Genomic DNA, 16,283 nt, shown 5'->3' with positions numbered 1-16,283 from the left:
TGCTTTGGTTAGGACCTAGGATGATTCTATGCTTCGAACGTGTCGGCTATTATTTACTTATGTAATTAGGTATGTGGTCGTTACTTAAGCTTGCGTCATATGTTTTTGACAATGTCTCCATCGGGTTTGAACCTGGACTACCAGATGGTGAGCGGAAAGCTCTTACAATTATTTATGCTATGAAGGGATTTAATGACAACACATTCATAACGCTTGCCTCTCACTTTGAAGTCGCAGGTTCGAATCCAGCACAGGCCTAAACCAATGATTGTCGAATTTGTTTTTTGAAAACATTGTGAGGAAACCCACTTTCCCGAGAAATGCATTTTCGGAGGTATGTGACCTAACCTGTATTGGGCTGGTTTTCCATTCGCGGGTTAAAAGGCCAGACAGGCAGTCGCTTCTGTAAAAAACTGGACCTGTCAAATGTTCAGGTTAGGTAAGCGGACCCTGTGAAAAACGGGATAACGCTAGGGAGATGATGACAACACATTACGTACATATATGAACTCAAGCCACAATTCATCAAAGACATCTTGCAGTCACTGTTGATGAGAGGACATTATAAAATATGGTGACAAGGGAACCCATAACATTAGTCCATCATGTCCGAACTGACGCAATCTTCTGTCGGATTTTACAACATGCCCGGGAAAACAAGCAGATGAATGTGGGCTATTTTTTTATTTACTTCTAGAACAGCAAATAAACTTAACAAAATAAAGTAACCATAGCCATATTCTCCAGGTCTACCAGCCTTAGCCACGTCGGAGTCTCCAGACAACACGAGGAGCAAGCGCAGCGTGTTCCCAGATTCGAGCCCCGAGACTGTCGACCAGTATGCTGCTCCCAAATCCGTCTCCAAGACTGACGAGAGGTAAGAACGTTGCTGTATTTTGTTGGCATTCCTGTACCTGGCTCGTCAACACACCACCACACGTCCGCTTCGTACGACGGTCAGACATAGACTGCCTCAGTGACGTATGTGCTCGAGACAAGTTTCAGTCTACCCTCACCACACCCCGGACACTTCATACATAAAACCTCGTTTTATGCAGACACTCACTACACATTGACATTATCGTACACGCGTATCAGTGTGTGTCTGACGCCCATACGATTGAAGACTAAAGTAAGACCGAGGGGGTGAGGTAAACCTAGCTTAGCCGCTAGTAGGGAGCGGAGCGTTGTCGTCATATATATTTTTTTACCTTTGACGGGTTTGCTCTTGGCCCTAGACTTGCCCGAAGGCATTGACGAGGCCTAAGATGGAGCGAGATCGCCCAGAAGGTGCCTGTTCACTCTGGCCTTGAAAGCACCCGGGTTATATGCATTCGGAAATACAGAAGACGGCAGAGAATAACACTCCTTATCCATATGTAGGTATTATTCCTTATTCTATGCCCTCACAATAAATCCAAGCCCAATATCCTACAATTGTTCTTCCCTTTTTGCTGGACAAAGGCCTCCGTCCATTTTCCGCGACTGTAACTTCAGAGCTTCCTCCAGCTAGACTTGCATAAAAGTATCTAATTCGACGCGCTATCTCCGCCTATTTATAATTAGAGCATCAGCACAGTCATTTATTTATTTTTAGGGTTTACATAGAACAGATTAAAGAGAAGTTGAGCGTCGAGTCAAAATGAAAGAATTGGCCTTTGATAGACAAGAATGGAGAATGCTACACCGACAGGAGCGTGGCTCTTAAGTTAATGTTGATGATTCATTTGTATCGGCGATGATTTCATATCACGTGATGTTTCATTTCATTTGTATTGTAGGTTCGGGGGTCCGAACAGTGGGGCCATATCACAAAAATCACTTCGTAATCCGTTAGGATATTGCAGGCTGATCACCCGTTTGTCAGAAAGTACTAGGGCTCGTCAAGCAGTCGGTTACAATTTACTTAAGTAAGTATGTAGTCGTTATATGAGCCATGTCAGGGGCATGTGGCGACTTAATAGTAGTCTTGTCAATAGTACCTAGTGTTGTCATTAAAAGCCTATTTGGCGATTTTTTAAATTGCTGCCTAAAATTGACTTGTTTTCCATAAATTTTATGCCTGTCGATTACCCGTCCCTTTCCTTTTCGGCGGATAAGAAAATAACTGGTATAACTTAGAATAAAGTTAGATAGTGTACACTAGAATCAGTACCATTGTGTTTCTACTATAAAATCTAATGAACAACAAAAAATAGGTACTATAGCTATGGTGCTTAGAACTTCTCATGAGGTAACAGGAGATCTGCGGTCACATACCATGAGGTAGGGGATCCGGTTACTGACGGATATTTCAAAACACGTGGCGTGGCGATATGTATGTTAACACATTATTTTCTGGAGTATTTGTGCTATTTAATTATAGACATATGTCATGTGCTAGCCCAGTTGATTGATGGTCGCAGGTTCGAATCGAGCACAGGCCTGAACCAATAATTGTCGAATTTCTTTTCGAATTCATGTTTGGATCATAAATGATTATCACGTGCTCAGCGGTGACGGAAAACATCGTGAGGAAACCCACATTCCGAGAAATGCATTTTCGGAGGTATGTGACCTAACCTGTATTGGACTGATTTTCCCTTCGCGGGTTAGAAGGTCAGACAGGCAGTCGCTTCTGTAAAAAACCGGACCTGTCAAATCTTCAGGTTAGGTAAGCGGACCCTGTGAGAAATTGGATACTGCTAGGGAAATTATGATTATAGACACATGTTAATATTTCTAATAATCATTAAATCAAATCGGAAGCCTTCGTTCGGCTTGAAAACCTGGTTGCCTACTAGGCCAAAAATCTACAATCAGCAGTCGATAAAGGGAAGCCTTTTGCCCAGCAGTGAGACTTACATTGGCTAAGGGCTATATCTCACTATGACACCGTTAAGGTGGCGCAACTACACACATACTTACTAGCATTTTGCGGCACCATGGCGTCCTTGTAAGATAATATCCTACAGCTGGGCAAAGGCTTTTCCTCGTAGTGTGGCAGAGCCCTAATTGATTGTTTGTGTTTTCAATTTATTCTGAAAATGGAACGTAAATAACATTTTATGCTCAAACCGTTATTGAGGTTAACAAAATCACGAGGCAACACGTGACGCGTCACGTATCAAAGCTTCTGCATGAACGCTCTTATACCTCGACATTTGTTTAAATTGAATACACGTGGTCTTCTAAATTCAAAATCTGTGTAGATATTTCACTGATCACACATTGGTGTGACAACCTGGTGTGACCACGAGTCCGGAGGGGTCGTAGCGTAGGTTACTCCCGAGTACCAAGTAGAGTGATACTCGGAGATTTCTTTTTTTTTTGACGTGACTTATTGTAGATTTGCCTAAAGATTGCCTGGAAGAGATTGCTACCTTAGCAATAAGGCCGCCTGTCGTACTACCAATTTATTTATAATACTAATGTATTTTTAATGTGATTTAAGTGCAATAAAGAGTGTTTGTATTGTATTGTACATTTGCCGCAGACATTTGGCATTAACTACTTGGCCGGACAAATGGGGAGCGCTGAAGGCTCTGACCCGGTACAACGTTTAAGACAACCTGGTCTAAGGGTGTCCAGTTGGGCGCGAAGGAGAAATTATAGACGGAAGTTAGATAGATAGATAAAAACTACATACTGCTTTTCCCATTTTCTTTAGAGATAATAGCAATTTATTAGCGTCTTTCGAGCTAAATATCTAGGTCTAGTCTCGTTGAATACTACTGGGAATATTAAACCTAGCTTATCTAGACTTAAGTAGGTTTTTAAGCTTCCCCAGTAGGTTTGTTAAGCAAGCATTATCTTCTTATCTCTCCAGTAAGTAATTACTTTTCCAATATCAAGTAAATAAAAGCAGTAAATGCTGCAAGTTGGTTTTTGAACTTTCATTCCGTCATTCCGCAATCCTCTCTTCTCTATCTCTCACCCCTCGCTTTCTCTTTCACACACGCTATGCTATATGTGCATGTATTAGGTATTCTATGAACAATAAATATTGACATAAAGATAAAAAAATAAACATGCCTTTATCTGTGGTAGATCACACGTAACCAGATTACAGCGAGTCAGTTTTAAATTCGTTCAGCATGTGCGATTTGCATAAGTTAATGCGTTCAGTGTCCCAGTTTTCAGATATACTGCCCGATATTGTGGTGTACACAATTCTAAAGCCATGCGTACGAATAATGATGGAATTTTCAGAATATTTTCATACAGCGCAGGTTTTAAAATTGACATGAAACAGAAATAACATAGTAATCATATAATGACTAAGGGTGGTATTAATAAACCAATCTCAACTTTGAGACTGCTTTGAAGATCGTGTCAATGTGACAGTTCTTATATAAAAACAGGGACTTGAGCATGGTCTTAAGGGCAGTCTCAGATGAAATTAGTTTATTAATACCACCCTAAGATTGAGAAGGGAATGTTAGGTTGGTTTGGACTCGTAGAGCGGATGAAGGATAATAGAATTACGAAAGCGGTATATAAAGCGAATGTTGATGGTAGGGCTGGCAGAGGAAGACCTAGAAGGATTTACATTGACCAAATTGGAGATGTCCTTAGAAAAGGTTTAGTACGATCTACTCTGAACCAGCGTGCGTGCATAAAGCGATTGATGAATGTGGAGGAAGCAAGAGAATTAGTGTGTCAGGATCGAAGCAAATGGAATTCTATAGTCTCTGCTTACCCCGGTGGGAAATAGGCGTGAGGTTATGTATGTATGTATGTATGTATGAAACAGAAATTATAAAAAAGGTGCGTGTGAAAAAGGTTACTACAAGGATTGTGAGTTTGAAGATAGGAATTCTGGGGGTAAACCTCTGGGAACCAATATTAGGCCGCTAAATTATTAAAGAAGGTACATATGTTTAGGCAATGTGTCGAGGTTTTACTTGCAGCTACTTTTCCTTCGCTATACAGGTTGAACAGTAGTTCTAGGCGGATGAGACGTGCGACAGTATAAAAATTGACGATTGATTGTTAGCCATACCTTATTCACCATGTTTGACGCAAATAAAGTTTCTATTCTATTCTATTCTAGCAAATCTTGTGAGGTGGGTTGTGAGGTAGAATACCCACCTCATCAGCCCTGGTGTCAGGGTTATTATTGAGCAGCCAAAGGCCCCTGAATGGACTCGTGTAACGACTACACACTTACATTAGTAAGTAGTAGCCGGGACCAACGGCTTAACGTGCCTTCCGAAGCACGGATCATCTTGCTTTCGGACAATCAGACGATCAGCCTAAAATGTCCTAACCAAACTAGGGATCACAAAGTGATTTTTGTGACCACCGGGATTCGAACCCGGGGCCTCCGGATCGTGAACCCAACACTCAACCACTGGACCGCGGAGGCCGTTAGCAAATGATGTTATTTAGTTTGAGTTTGAAACAGATTCGATGTAAAATTCCACTTGATATTTACTCAGAATCACAAACCGAATCATCCCCCTTGGTATTACGATGCCACTAACACCCTCTAATCGTATAATCACGACTATATATCAATATATCCCTATCAGAAATATAGTCGAAATTTTATTGATTATTGTTAAATTCCCGATAGGGACGTTGTCGAAATCACTTTGTGAGACTGTCCTTTGTTTGGTAAGGTTTTTTCAGGCTTGAATCACCTGATTGTCTGAAAAAGTAAGATGATTCCGTGCTTCGGAGGGCACGTTAGGCCGTTGGTCCCGGATATTAGCCGTAAAAACACCTCCACCAACTTGTAACGGAGCAGCGTGGTGGAGTATGCTCCATACCTTCTCCAGTTGATGATGGGGAGGCCTGTGCCCAGCAGTGGGACGTGTATAGGCTATTTATGTTATGTATGTAGAATGAACACATTTAGTAGGTACTTATATCTTATTTTAGACAGGAAGATAAGAAAACATCTGACATAACTTTACTATTCAACGCTCATGGCGCCGCATTCTAATGTACCTAGTCTAAAATTGTACGCAGTATTCTTTAAATACATACTAATTTATGTACAAAACATTCCAAGATCATTCTTATTGTATTTCCGAGCACATACGTCAACATGGTAGTGTGTAAACACAGTAACATTTGGCGGTACAGTAGCTAAATGGGACATTAAACTGGACCCAACTAGGCACCCTCAGGCCTGTTGTCTTAAACGTTGTACCGGGTGAGAGCCCTCAGCGCTCCCCATTTGTCCGGCCAAGTAGTTAATGCCATCTGCGGCAAATATACAATAAGTCACGTCCAAAAAAAAAACATTAAACTGGCCAAAATTTATTTAGTAAGACAAAATAAGACAACAGAGGGGTTAAAGAGGCCACATTAAAGCAATTCACCTAAAAAAGCATTATTGCAATTTGACATTAATGCACACAGATGGCAAATAGCAATATTGCTTTTATAGATAAATTTTTTTGACTGCCTTTTTTAACCCGAAGGCATGCTCGCTCAGGCATGTGGGCCTGAGCGTAATTTTAGCTTCGCTTTAGGTATATTCTGCCGTATTACTATGAAGAGCTATGGCTCTCCAAAGTAATTTCGTGTTTTGACGTTTAGTAAAAAGTAACTGATTTGACTAGTTGGAAACTAGCCTATTTGGCTAAGGCCCTGAGGCCTCAAACATGCGTACTTACTAAAGTAATGGTAGCCAAGACCAACGGGATAAGGTGCCATCCGAAGCATGGAAAAGCAGTACATATTGTTAATTTTGAAAACTAGCGAACTATAAAGTACTTAAACAATAGTTTGACAGTCCGTATTGCTTTGAAAGGGGTATTTGTACCTGCTATATTAATCCTTTTGAAACAGTTACCCTCGTCAAAAATTATTACAACCTGTGGTAAGTTGTTATGTGGTTATTGCGTTTCCGTTTGCGCGGTATAAGCTAGCTTGTTTGCAGCGGTTTTGTCCGCTATTTTATTACACTCCAGGGGGGTTAAAATGGTCATATTGAAGCAATTCATCTAAGAAAGCAATGTTGCAATTTGACAGTTGTTTGCAATGCGCACTTACTTTTATATGCGCAAATGTGAAATTGAAATATTGCTTTCTTATTTAAACCCCCACGAATACTAAGTACTAAATTCCAGGGTACTTTTTGTCAGCTCGGTAATACGAATACTCTATATTTTTTTGTAGAATAACTTACAATGTATGCCATATATTGTAAAATATTGCGTGTATATACTTAACGAAAGTAGGTAAACTTTGAATACTTGTTTGTAAGGAAGAAACGTTTGAAGAAAACTTCTCAAACTTATAACAAGGGCGATGTCTGCAGTACCAGGATAAAGTACGAAAGACCAAGTTACTTGTCCTTTATAAATATACTTAAATAGCGACCCGCCCCGGCTTCGCTCGGGTGCAATGCTGAGGAAAAATGAAATTATTTAATAAAATAACAGTATTTCTCCACTATTTAATGGATGTTATTATACATATAAACCTCTTGAATCACTCACCAAAATCCGTTGCGTAGTTTTAAAGATTTAAGCATACATAGGCACAGAAAAAGCGACTTTGTTTTATACTATGTAGTGATGTATAAGGTGGGTTTTAGCTGAAACGATAACACATAAACATGACCGGAAACGTGGAATCAACTAAACACTCCAGGGGGGTTAAAAAGGCCACATTCAAGCAATTCATCTAAAAAACAATATTGCTATTTGACATTTGCTCGCATTGCGCACTTACTGTTATATGCGCAAATGTCAAATTGCAACATCGCTTTCTTAGATGAATAGCTTCGATGTGGCCATTTTAAACCCCCTGGTCTTCTGGAAGAAATTTATACTAGAAATCGCTGAACCGTTTGTTTGTCTTCTGTTAGTCTAATTTATTTTTATATTCTGTTCTGTGTACAATAAACTTTTAAATAAGTAAATAAATACTTGCTTTCGAATTGGTTCACACTAGTGAAACATTAATATATCTAGTTATCTATTTTAATGATGATCACTAAGGCGATTCTCACACTGCCCCGCATGATGCATCGTAGCGCGTGGATGCGTGTTCTTTCGTTGCTTGTAAGTATACCCGTTTGTATAGAAAACAGTCTTACAGTCTAACACACAGAAAATGCATCCGCATGAACGCGCGTATGTTATGTTAAGAGAGGAATATGAAAAGTCCATGTGCGAACAAATATTCACTGTAGCGGTAAATTGCCATAAAAGTTTAGTTAGGGAAAAATATCGTTTTTCCTTAGTAATTTCCTTTCATTTTCTTTTATCTTTTGACAAGAATTCTAATGCAATAGCCCTGCGTTTGCTCTCAGTCAACAAGGACGCCATTGTTTGTTTTATTTTTTAAATATTTCCCTCTTGAGAAATTGATCGAATATAATTTGCATTAAAGCTCTTGATAGAAAATGATAGGTAAAATTGGTTAATATCGTCATTTTTAAGATATTTTAATATTGTTTCATTTCAAAACTTAGAGTAAAATAATGCACAACATAACATGAACACACTTTTGTCTCTTTCCTTCATTTTCAAGATAGTTTTAAGTTCGGGGATACAGGCATAATTTATTTATTTATTATATATAAATAAATAAATAAATAAATAGATACAGGCATAATATTGATAATATAATGCTATGTAATATTATGTGTTATTTTTACGTGACTACCTATTGTGACTTAGTCGCCATCGGCTTAAAAGGTCAGATTGGCAGTCGCTTCTGTAAAAAACCGGACCTGTCCAATCTACAGATTAGGTAAGCGGACTCTTTGGAAACGGGATAACGATTGGGAGATGATGATGAGTCACTTGGTTCCGAGGGGTTATCGGAGATATTTTTACACAAAAGGACTCGGCAACATTGTAAAGGTATTTTCATTACAGACATGCATCTTTTATATTTGTTTTAATTAAGTATAAATGATGACCCTTGTTATTATACCCAGGCACAACACATTCACCCATTATTATTCTGATCAAAATAAAGAGAAGGAATATAGGTAGCAACATATTCATGTCTGATCCAAATATCAAGCAACAATAGGCTAGTTTCCAACTAGTCAAATCAGTTACTTTTTACTAAACGTCAAAACACGAAATTATAATTTGTATGAAAAAGCACTCTGTGACGTCATAGAAACACGTGACAAAATGTCGGACTTATTATTACGTTTTTCTTGATTAAAATTCATAAATAAGTTTAATAGAAAAAAGAAAATGTTTTTCGTTAGTTTTAGATGTGTCTTTATTTAGTAATCAGAATTTCATAATTTATCTTGAACCTAGTACACGACCCAATTATTTTGATAATACATATATTATCAAAATAATTGTTGCTTGATATTGCAGAGGCATACCTCTGCATTATATTTTTGAATAATTATGTAAGTACCCGAGCTGTGAGAAAATAGGTAGTTATCACGTTAAATCTGTACAACACCATCTATATTAATTAAAGCACATAATAACGGGTTCGGGCCATCTATATTTTTTTGGAGAACGTAGCCTGGAAAGTTCCTCATTCGTGACGGGCGCCTGTAGGAGAGAGAGCGCACAGACTGACTCTTCCTCGCACTTACGCGTTGAGATTGACATTGAGATTTTTGTATGGCGAGACCAGGGTGTGCTAAACTTTCACAACTTTAACTTTTTTTTTCTTTCTTTTTTTTATTTTTGGTCGTTTGTGTTGACAGGAGGAAGACGAAGAAATTCGCGCCGCCAGAGCCTTCCAGCAAGGTGGCCCTGCACTCCGTCATCAGGACTGTTAGGAGTGATGAGGAGGTAAATAATTGTTTTTTTAATACTTACTTATTTTATTACCCGTTCGGTTGACTTAGCGGAGGCCTGTGCCTAGTAGTGGGATGTATGTGGGCTGTTTATGTTAACAAGACAGTAAAATAAACTGTAGATAACACAGACAACTCTAAAACAAATTACCGGTTACCTAGATCAATGATAAATTGCATAGGTAACTCTATTTTTGGCGCCTCAATCATAACCCTGACACCAGTTTTGATAAGGCTGATATTCCACCTCACAACCCACACGATAAGAAGAAGACTCTATTTATAACTTTGCCACAAGCAGTAGTGGCGCGGTGCAGCGCAGCGCTCGCGGTCAAACTATAGTCTTTCAGAGCAATATTCCCTTATGTTAACGCAATCCTTCAAACCTTCAAATCGAGCGTACTCCCATCTGAAAGGTCGGCAACTTGTGCCTCCCCCCACCCCTTGGGGTCGCGGGTGTCTATGGGCGTCAGTAATTGCTTACCGTCAGACGGCCCGCCTGCTCGAATGCCACTTATTTTATATAAAAAAAAAAAAATAAACAAATGACTCCGATCAATGGAAACTTGCGCGCAACCAAGTGGGGTGTTCTGTATACAACTGCGGTGGCAAAATCGTGGTGGAGCCCTTACAGGTGATCAGCGCATGGCCCATATGGAGAGACTCTCTACTCCATCATGTTGAAGTAAAGAGTTGTACTCTACAATAATTTAGTCGGACTTTCTACAGATACTTGCCGTGAAGGCAAGCAGATAGCTGTTTTTTTGTCACTGTTTATCCAGCAGAAATAGTGCAATATGTTGTATTCTAAGTAACCCGTCCAGTAGTTTAAGATGTCAATGTGTGTGATTCCTGAGGCAATGAACAATATTTTGGTGTTCAGGGGGTACGGCGACCGTTCGTAGCAGCACACTTCCACGGCAACACGTCTCACCTCAGTACTGAAACCCACGAGCATTACAAGGGTAAGTTGTAACACAAATTAGCAATAAAAAGTCGAGTAATTACCTACTAAGTATACATCATCTTGCCTCTTCTGTCCTCAATAACTCTCAATATTTGCTTCTTTTCCCTTACTCTTACTAGCACTCCCTCAATAGTACCTAACCCTTTCAGTCCAACTTATTATTTCTATCCTCCTCCAACATCGCATTTCAAAGGCCTCGAGTCTCTCTCTGTCTTTCTGTGTCAGTGTCCAAGTTTCACATCTATAGAGGGGTTTTCTGAATGCTTTAATAAGACACGACGAATTTATTAAAAACATTATAGAAGGGAAGCAACGATCGTATTATATAACTTTCTACATCATTCATTGCTTCTTTCACCCCGCAACCGCAACGTAAATATACCTGAGCAATGAAAAATAAGCAATTATCACGTTAAATCTGTACAACACCATTTAAATTATTTTTAGGGAATATTTATTACTTTATTTATTTACGATCAGTCTCCGTGGTTTGAGAGTTAGGCTCACGATCTGGAGGTCCCGGTTCGATTTCCGATGGAGACATTGTCGAAATCACTTTGTGAGACTGTCCTTTGTTTGGTAAGGACTTTTCACGCTTGAATCACCTGATTGTTTGAAAAATTAATATGATTCCATGCTTCGAAGAGCACGTTAAGCCGTTGGTCCCGGCTATTAGCCCCTCCACCAACCCGCAGTGGAGCAGCGTGGTGGAGTATGCCCCGTACGGTCACGAGCATTAATACGTATACACTTTGATACCATGTCACATTAACTTTTTTGACAAATTGAACTGTAAGTCTCACTAAATGTCAAATATGTTAGTGCGACAGAGTCCTAAAGTGGGTACATTATCTTGCTCATGACTGTACTGTACGGTTGCTGTTTATGATAATGAGTATTTACGGTTTCTTTTGTTTTATTGCAGGTAACGGCCTTTTGAAGGTGGCCCACGGCGCTCCTCACGACGTGTGGTACCCCTCCCCCTGGACCATCGCCTCCCCGCACCCCCGCCCCACCCTCACAAGGAACGGGCACGTCCACGTCCACCACACTGGAGTCTATCTGGTCTACGTTCAGGTAACATATTTTTCCTAAAAATAGGTATTATACAAATTAAGTTTGACCTTTGCAGAAAGGTCTTAAGGCCCAAAGAGGGTCACTTTACATGCATTAGTATTACTTCTAGAAATTATGGATGATTACAATTTTCTAAAGCCAAAAAAAATTAAAATAATATTTTTTTTAATAATTTTCTGTTAGTTTTTAGGAAAGTTACAAAATAGTAAAAAAATCTTAAAAGTTGCGAAAATATAACACCAATAAACACTTGCAGCCAAAAATAAAATTCATTTCCGACGTTTGCCGTTTTCCAATTTCTTTAAACATCCGGGTTTAAATCGACATCCGTTTCCGAGAAGATTTTAAATCTTTAACCGATATCAATTTCACGAGTTCTTGTAAAGAGAGGGAAAGCGTTCGTTCGCATTTTAAAAACATTTCAAGAGTTTCTCAGGAATTATTGTTTTGTTTCCCTTTGATCCTGTTTTCATTGGCTCTGTGGGAATTGAAAAAGGTGTAAGTAATTCGAGTTAAAACCAAATGCAGACAGAAAATATCTTTCCGTTTACCGACGTGATTTTATGATGAATATTATATAAGTAAATAGAAAAATAGGTACTTACTAGTTACACCTACTATAAGCGTACGAAGTTCAGCGTAATATCTTCAAACGCTTTCGTTAGCCTAGCCACTGTTAGAGTATCTCCAAAGTTGCATACTACGTAGGTATACTTGCACAACAATCAAAATAAACACAAAATATTCAAAGAGTCTTTTGAAAAGATCTTCTTTAGCGATAAGGCCGCCTTTGCCCACTCTTGTTCATGGTTTTGTCTTTAAAAAATCTGGAAATCTTTGTGCACACTACTTCGTTTATATCAAATTGAAGATGTTCTTAGAAAAGATTCGTGTATGAAACGATTGATGAATGTGGAGGAAGCAAGATAAATGTATCAGGATCGAAGCAAATGGAATTCCATAGTTTCTTCTTACCCTGGTGGGAAATAGGCGTGAGTTTATGTATATATGTATACAAGCCTGCCCTCAATCAACCGGAGGGGATATGAAGCATTATCCACCACGCTGCTCCACTGCGGGTGTTTACGGCTAATGGCCGGGCCCAACAGCTCAACATATGTATGAATATAACAAACTTAATATCTTCAACAGATCTACTACCTGGACTCGCACGACGTGATCTCCTGGGTACTCCACAGGACGAACCCAGACCTGGATGGTCGTGAAACACTTCTCCAATGCGCCCAATCCGCTCACTCCCCAGAGCCTATGGACAAACCCAACTCTTGCTTCTCAGCCGCTGCTCTTTTCCTCAAAGCTGGTGACAGACTGGCTGTCAGGAATACTGGAGGGGATAGACATTCTCTCATGCAACCTGAGAAGAGCTTCATCGGTCTGGTGAAACTAGCTGATGCGGAAGACCCTGATGAATATTAATTGTGCTCGTACCTTTTAGGTTAGGTTCTTAGTATTGTGGGTTAAAGTGTCTACAGACTTTCGAATAAAGTTGGTGTGTGCGATGTCACAGCCCGGACACTGCGTAACAAAGAAATGTTCTTACCCTGCGATTTAGAATAAAGTGAGACCTAGCGGGGGTGAGGTAAATCTAGCGAAGCGCTGATACGAATTTGCGCGGGGGGACAGTGTCCCTTCTATACGTATTATTGTTCATTCTATGGAGGTGTTAAGAAATTGTAACATTTATTATATGAAATCACCAAAGTCTATCCATATACGTAATACAATGTTTTTGTTCGAAAGTGTGTAGATGACTTATTTCCTATTTTAGCAGATTTTGAGCGTGGATCATTAACTAACAAAAAGTAAAACAGTTAAGTAACTGATTTATACAGTTAACAATTAAATTAACAAGTAATTTGATTTATCACTGTTTTGAAAGCATTAAGTAAATAACAGTACACTTTATGCAATTTACTCAAGTTCCATCGATCAAAATCTGTTGGAATTACTCCGTTTTAAAATTAAATTCTTAAAAGATCGGTGTTATATTTAAGAAAAGTTAATTTAAGATATCTGGGACTTGAACGCCTCCCACCATAAAGTCGCAATGAAGCCTGTAAGTACATAAATAGGAATTTAAATAATTAACGTGAAATGAAAATAGTTTTTTTACTAATTATTATATAATTTAAGCTTTCGACAAGGGCAGTCGCTCTTTTTGACAACTTATAAAATGTGCGATTAATCGAAATTCCTTTCTTTTTTTAATTCATAATTTAATTTCATTTGACAGAAAAATATGCAAACGTAATTGCTTATTGATTCTCTGTGAATAAAGAACTCAATACGTAAGATACACAAAAAATATTTTTACATCAAAAAAGAAAACAGACGGACAGACGGACGGACAACAAAATGATCATATAAGCGTTCCGTTTTTCCTTTTGAGGCTCAGAATCCTAAAAATACATTATTTTTCTTTTTTTGCCCTTAAAAAATGTAATTTGATCAAAAAATCTTTAGATTTAACTTGCCTTGGTGGAAATAAATATTTTGATAGTGATATTCTTGTTAATACTATTTAGTCAACAAGTGCCATTTTGACGGTTTTAGGTAGAATGTACTAATTAATGTAATAAAAACTAAACATAGGTACGCAAATACAGATACAGACAAAGAATTTGATTCCTTTGCAACGATTTTATTGAATGTATATTTCTAAATATAAAGGACAAAAAAAGTCACTGTAGCGACATTCGAGAGATTTTTCCAGTTTTAAGTATGTTGTTATTGTTCAATGAATCCGACGCTTAAAAAATAAGTATAATGGAATAAAAAAAAACTCTTATCGCGTTTTTATTTTAACTAAACGTCAGATTCTTTTTAAGGGGCTTAATTCCTTTACGCTTGTTAAAACGTTTTCAGAATAATACTCATCATAACGAATTATTCGTCTTCATTTTATTTTAAATCAATGTTATTGGATATTGGCCTAACGTGTTCTATTAAAAACTTTAAATAACCGGAATTTTATTTAAAAAAATGTGCTCTAAAAAGAACCTTGTCATGTTCGGATTTTAAAATAGATCTGTCAAGCCAATGATATTACTTTGTAAGTACCTACTAACGACAAAAATTATGTCAAATGTAATTGTAATTTATTATTAGGTGTAAAGATGTAAGATTATACATTATCTGTAACAATTATTGTCGATATTGATGTTTTGTATTTTGTAATTACAAATAAATAATCATAAATCATGACTAGTATTTTTTGCAGCTTGCAAGACAGTACATAGATAGCTATCTAGTTTTTTTTAAGCTGATTTTTTGAGCGTCGCAAAGACGTGCAGAACACGGGAATTGCCCCAGAGGAGGGCATAGAAGATGTGTCTGTCCCCCCTGGGGCCGGGTAATGGTCTTGTATGAAAGCAAAACCAAAGGCTGGGTAATTATAGGTAATTCGCAAGTATATTAACATAATAATCAAGTTACGGTACTTATTAAGTACATGAGTTAATAGCTTTCAGAATCAGTGTGTTAAACACGATATTGGATTCCTACTGTAGCTATTCAATTTTAATTAACAGCATCTCGTATTTGCGGATAAATTAATTTACACCCGATTTCAACCTTATTTTGATAGGTAATAAATAATTGACTCATAATACTCGCTTATGATTTACATGAGCATTACATCAATAACGAATGGTATCAGAATATAATAGGCTGTCAGGGGCCTTTAGCGGCTCAATAGTAACCCTGACACCAGGGTTGATAAAGTTGGTAATCCACCTCACAACGCACACGATAGAAAAAGAAGATTTCCTTCACAAAATTCAACACTTATACAAGTATCCGCGCTCTTATTGGCTGCTTTTTTAGATGAATTGCTTCAATGTGGCCTTTTTACCCCCCCACCCCCCAGTTACATAAATACTACCCTTCAGAATCACACTCAAAGTATCGGCCTCTGCCGCGGTTACTGTGGGTAGACTGAGGTTGATCCCATAATAATTTGCGTAGAGCATTAGACCCTCGGTACCTACTACTAAAACGGGTAACTTCGAGTCGAGCAGTGTAACAACTCAGCTAATATTTTTTTTTTGTGGTGTACTTACATAATATGAATGCCGGGGCGGAAGGCAAGAGGGAAACCACTGCCCTATATTTCCCTAAAAAGTAGCATGGAGAATGCTACACCGACAAGAGCGTGGCTCTTAAATTAGTGATAATCATCATCTTCCTAGCATTATCCCGTTATTTCACAGATTTGACAGGTACGGTTTTTTACAGAAGCGACTGCCTGTCTGACCTTCCAACCTGCGAAGGGAAAACCAGCCCAATGCAGGTTAGGTCACATACTTCCTAAAATGCATTTCTCGGGAACGTTGGGTTTCTTACGATGTTTTCCTTCACCGCTGAGCACGTGATAATAATTTATGATCCGAACATGAATTCTAAAACAAATTCGACAATTATTGGTTTAGGCATGTGCTGGTTTCGAACCGGCGACCTCAAAGTGAGAGGCAAACGTTCTACCAACTG

General features: G+C 38.5%; 1 protein-coding gene across 1 annotated transcript in view; it reads left to right on the top strand.

The window, feature by feature from the left end:
* The window catches only part of LOC126378390 (protein eiger), a 60,305-nt gene extending 45,306 nt beyond the window's left edge, over positions 1-14,999 (top strand). The window contains exons 4-8 of the mRNA XM_050026717.1: positions 748-877; positions 9,638-9,725; positions 10,614-10,695; positions 11,623-11,774; positions 12,927-14,999. Of these exons, the coding sequence (XP_049882674.1) occupies positions 748-877; positions 9,638-9,725; positions 10,614-10,695; positions 11,623-11,774; positions 12,927-13,211 (737 nt within the window). The 3' untranslated portion in view covers positions 13,212-14,999. The remainder of the gene's footprint in view (positions 1-747; positions 878-9,637; positions 9,726-10,613; positions 10,696-11,622; positions 11,775-12,926) is intronic.
* The last annotated feature ends 1,284 nt before the right edge of the window (positions 15,000-16,283 follow it).

This window comes from Pectinophora gossypiella, chromosome 2 (genome assembly GCF_024362695.1).
Source record: "Pectinophora gossypiella chromosome 2, ilPecGoss1.1, whole genome shotgun sequence".
Lineage (NCBI taxonomy): Eukaryota > Metazoa > Arthropoda > Insecta > Lepidoptera > Gelechiidae > Pectinophora > Pectinophora gossypiella.
Note: the sequence above shows the minus strand (reverse complement) of the source record. Positions and strands in the feature narration are given on the sequence as shown.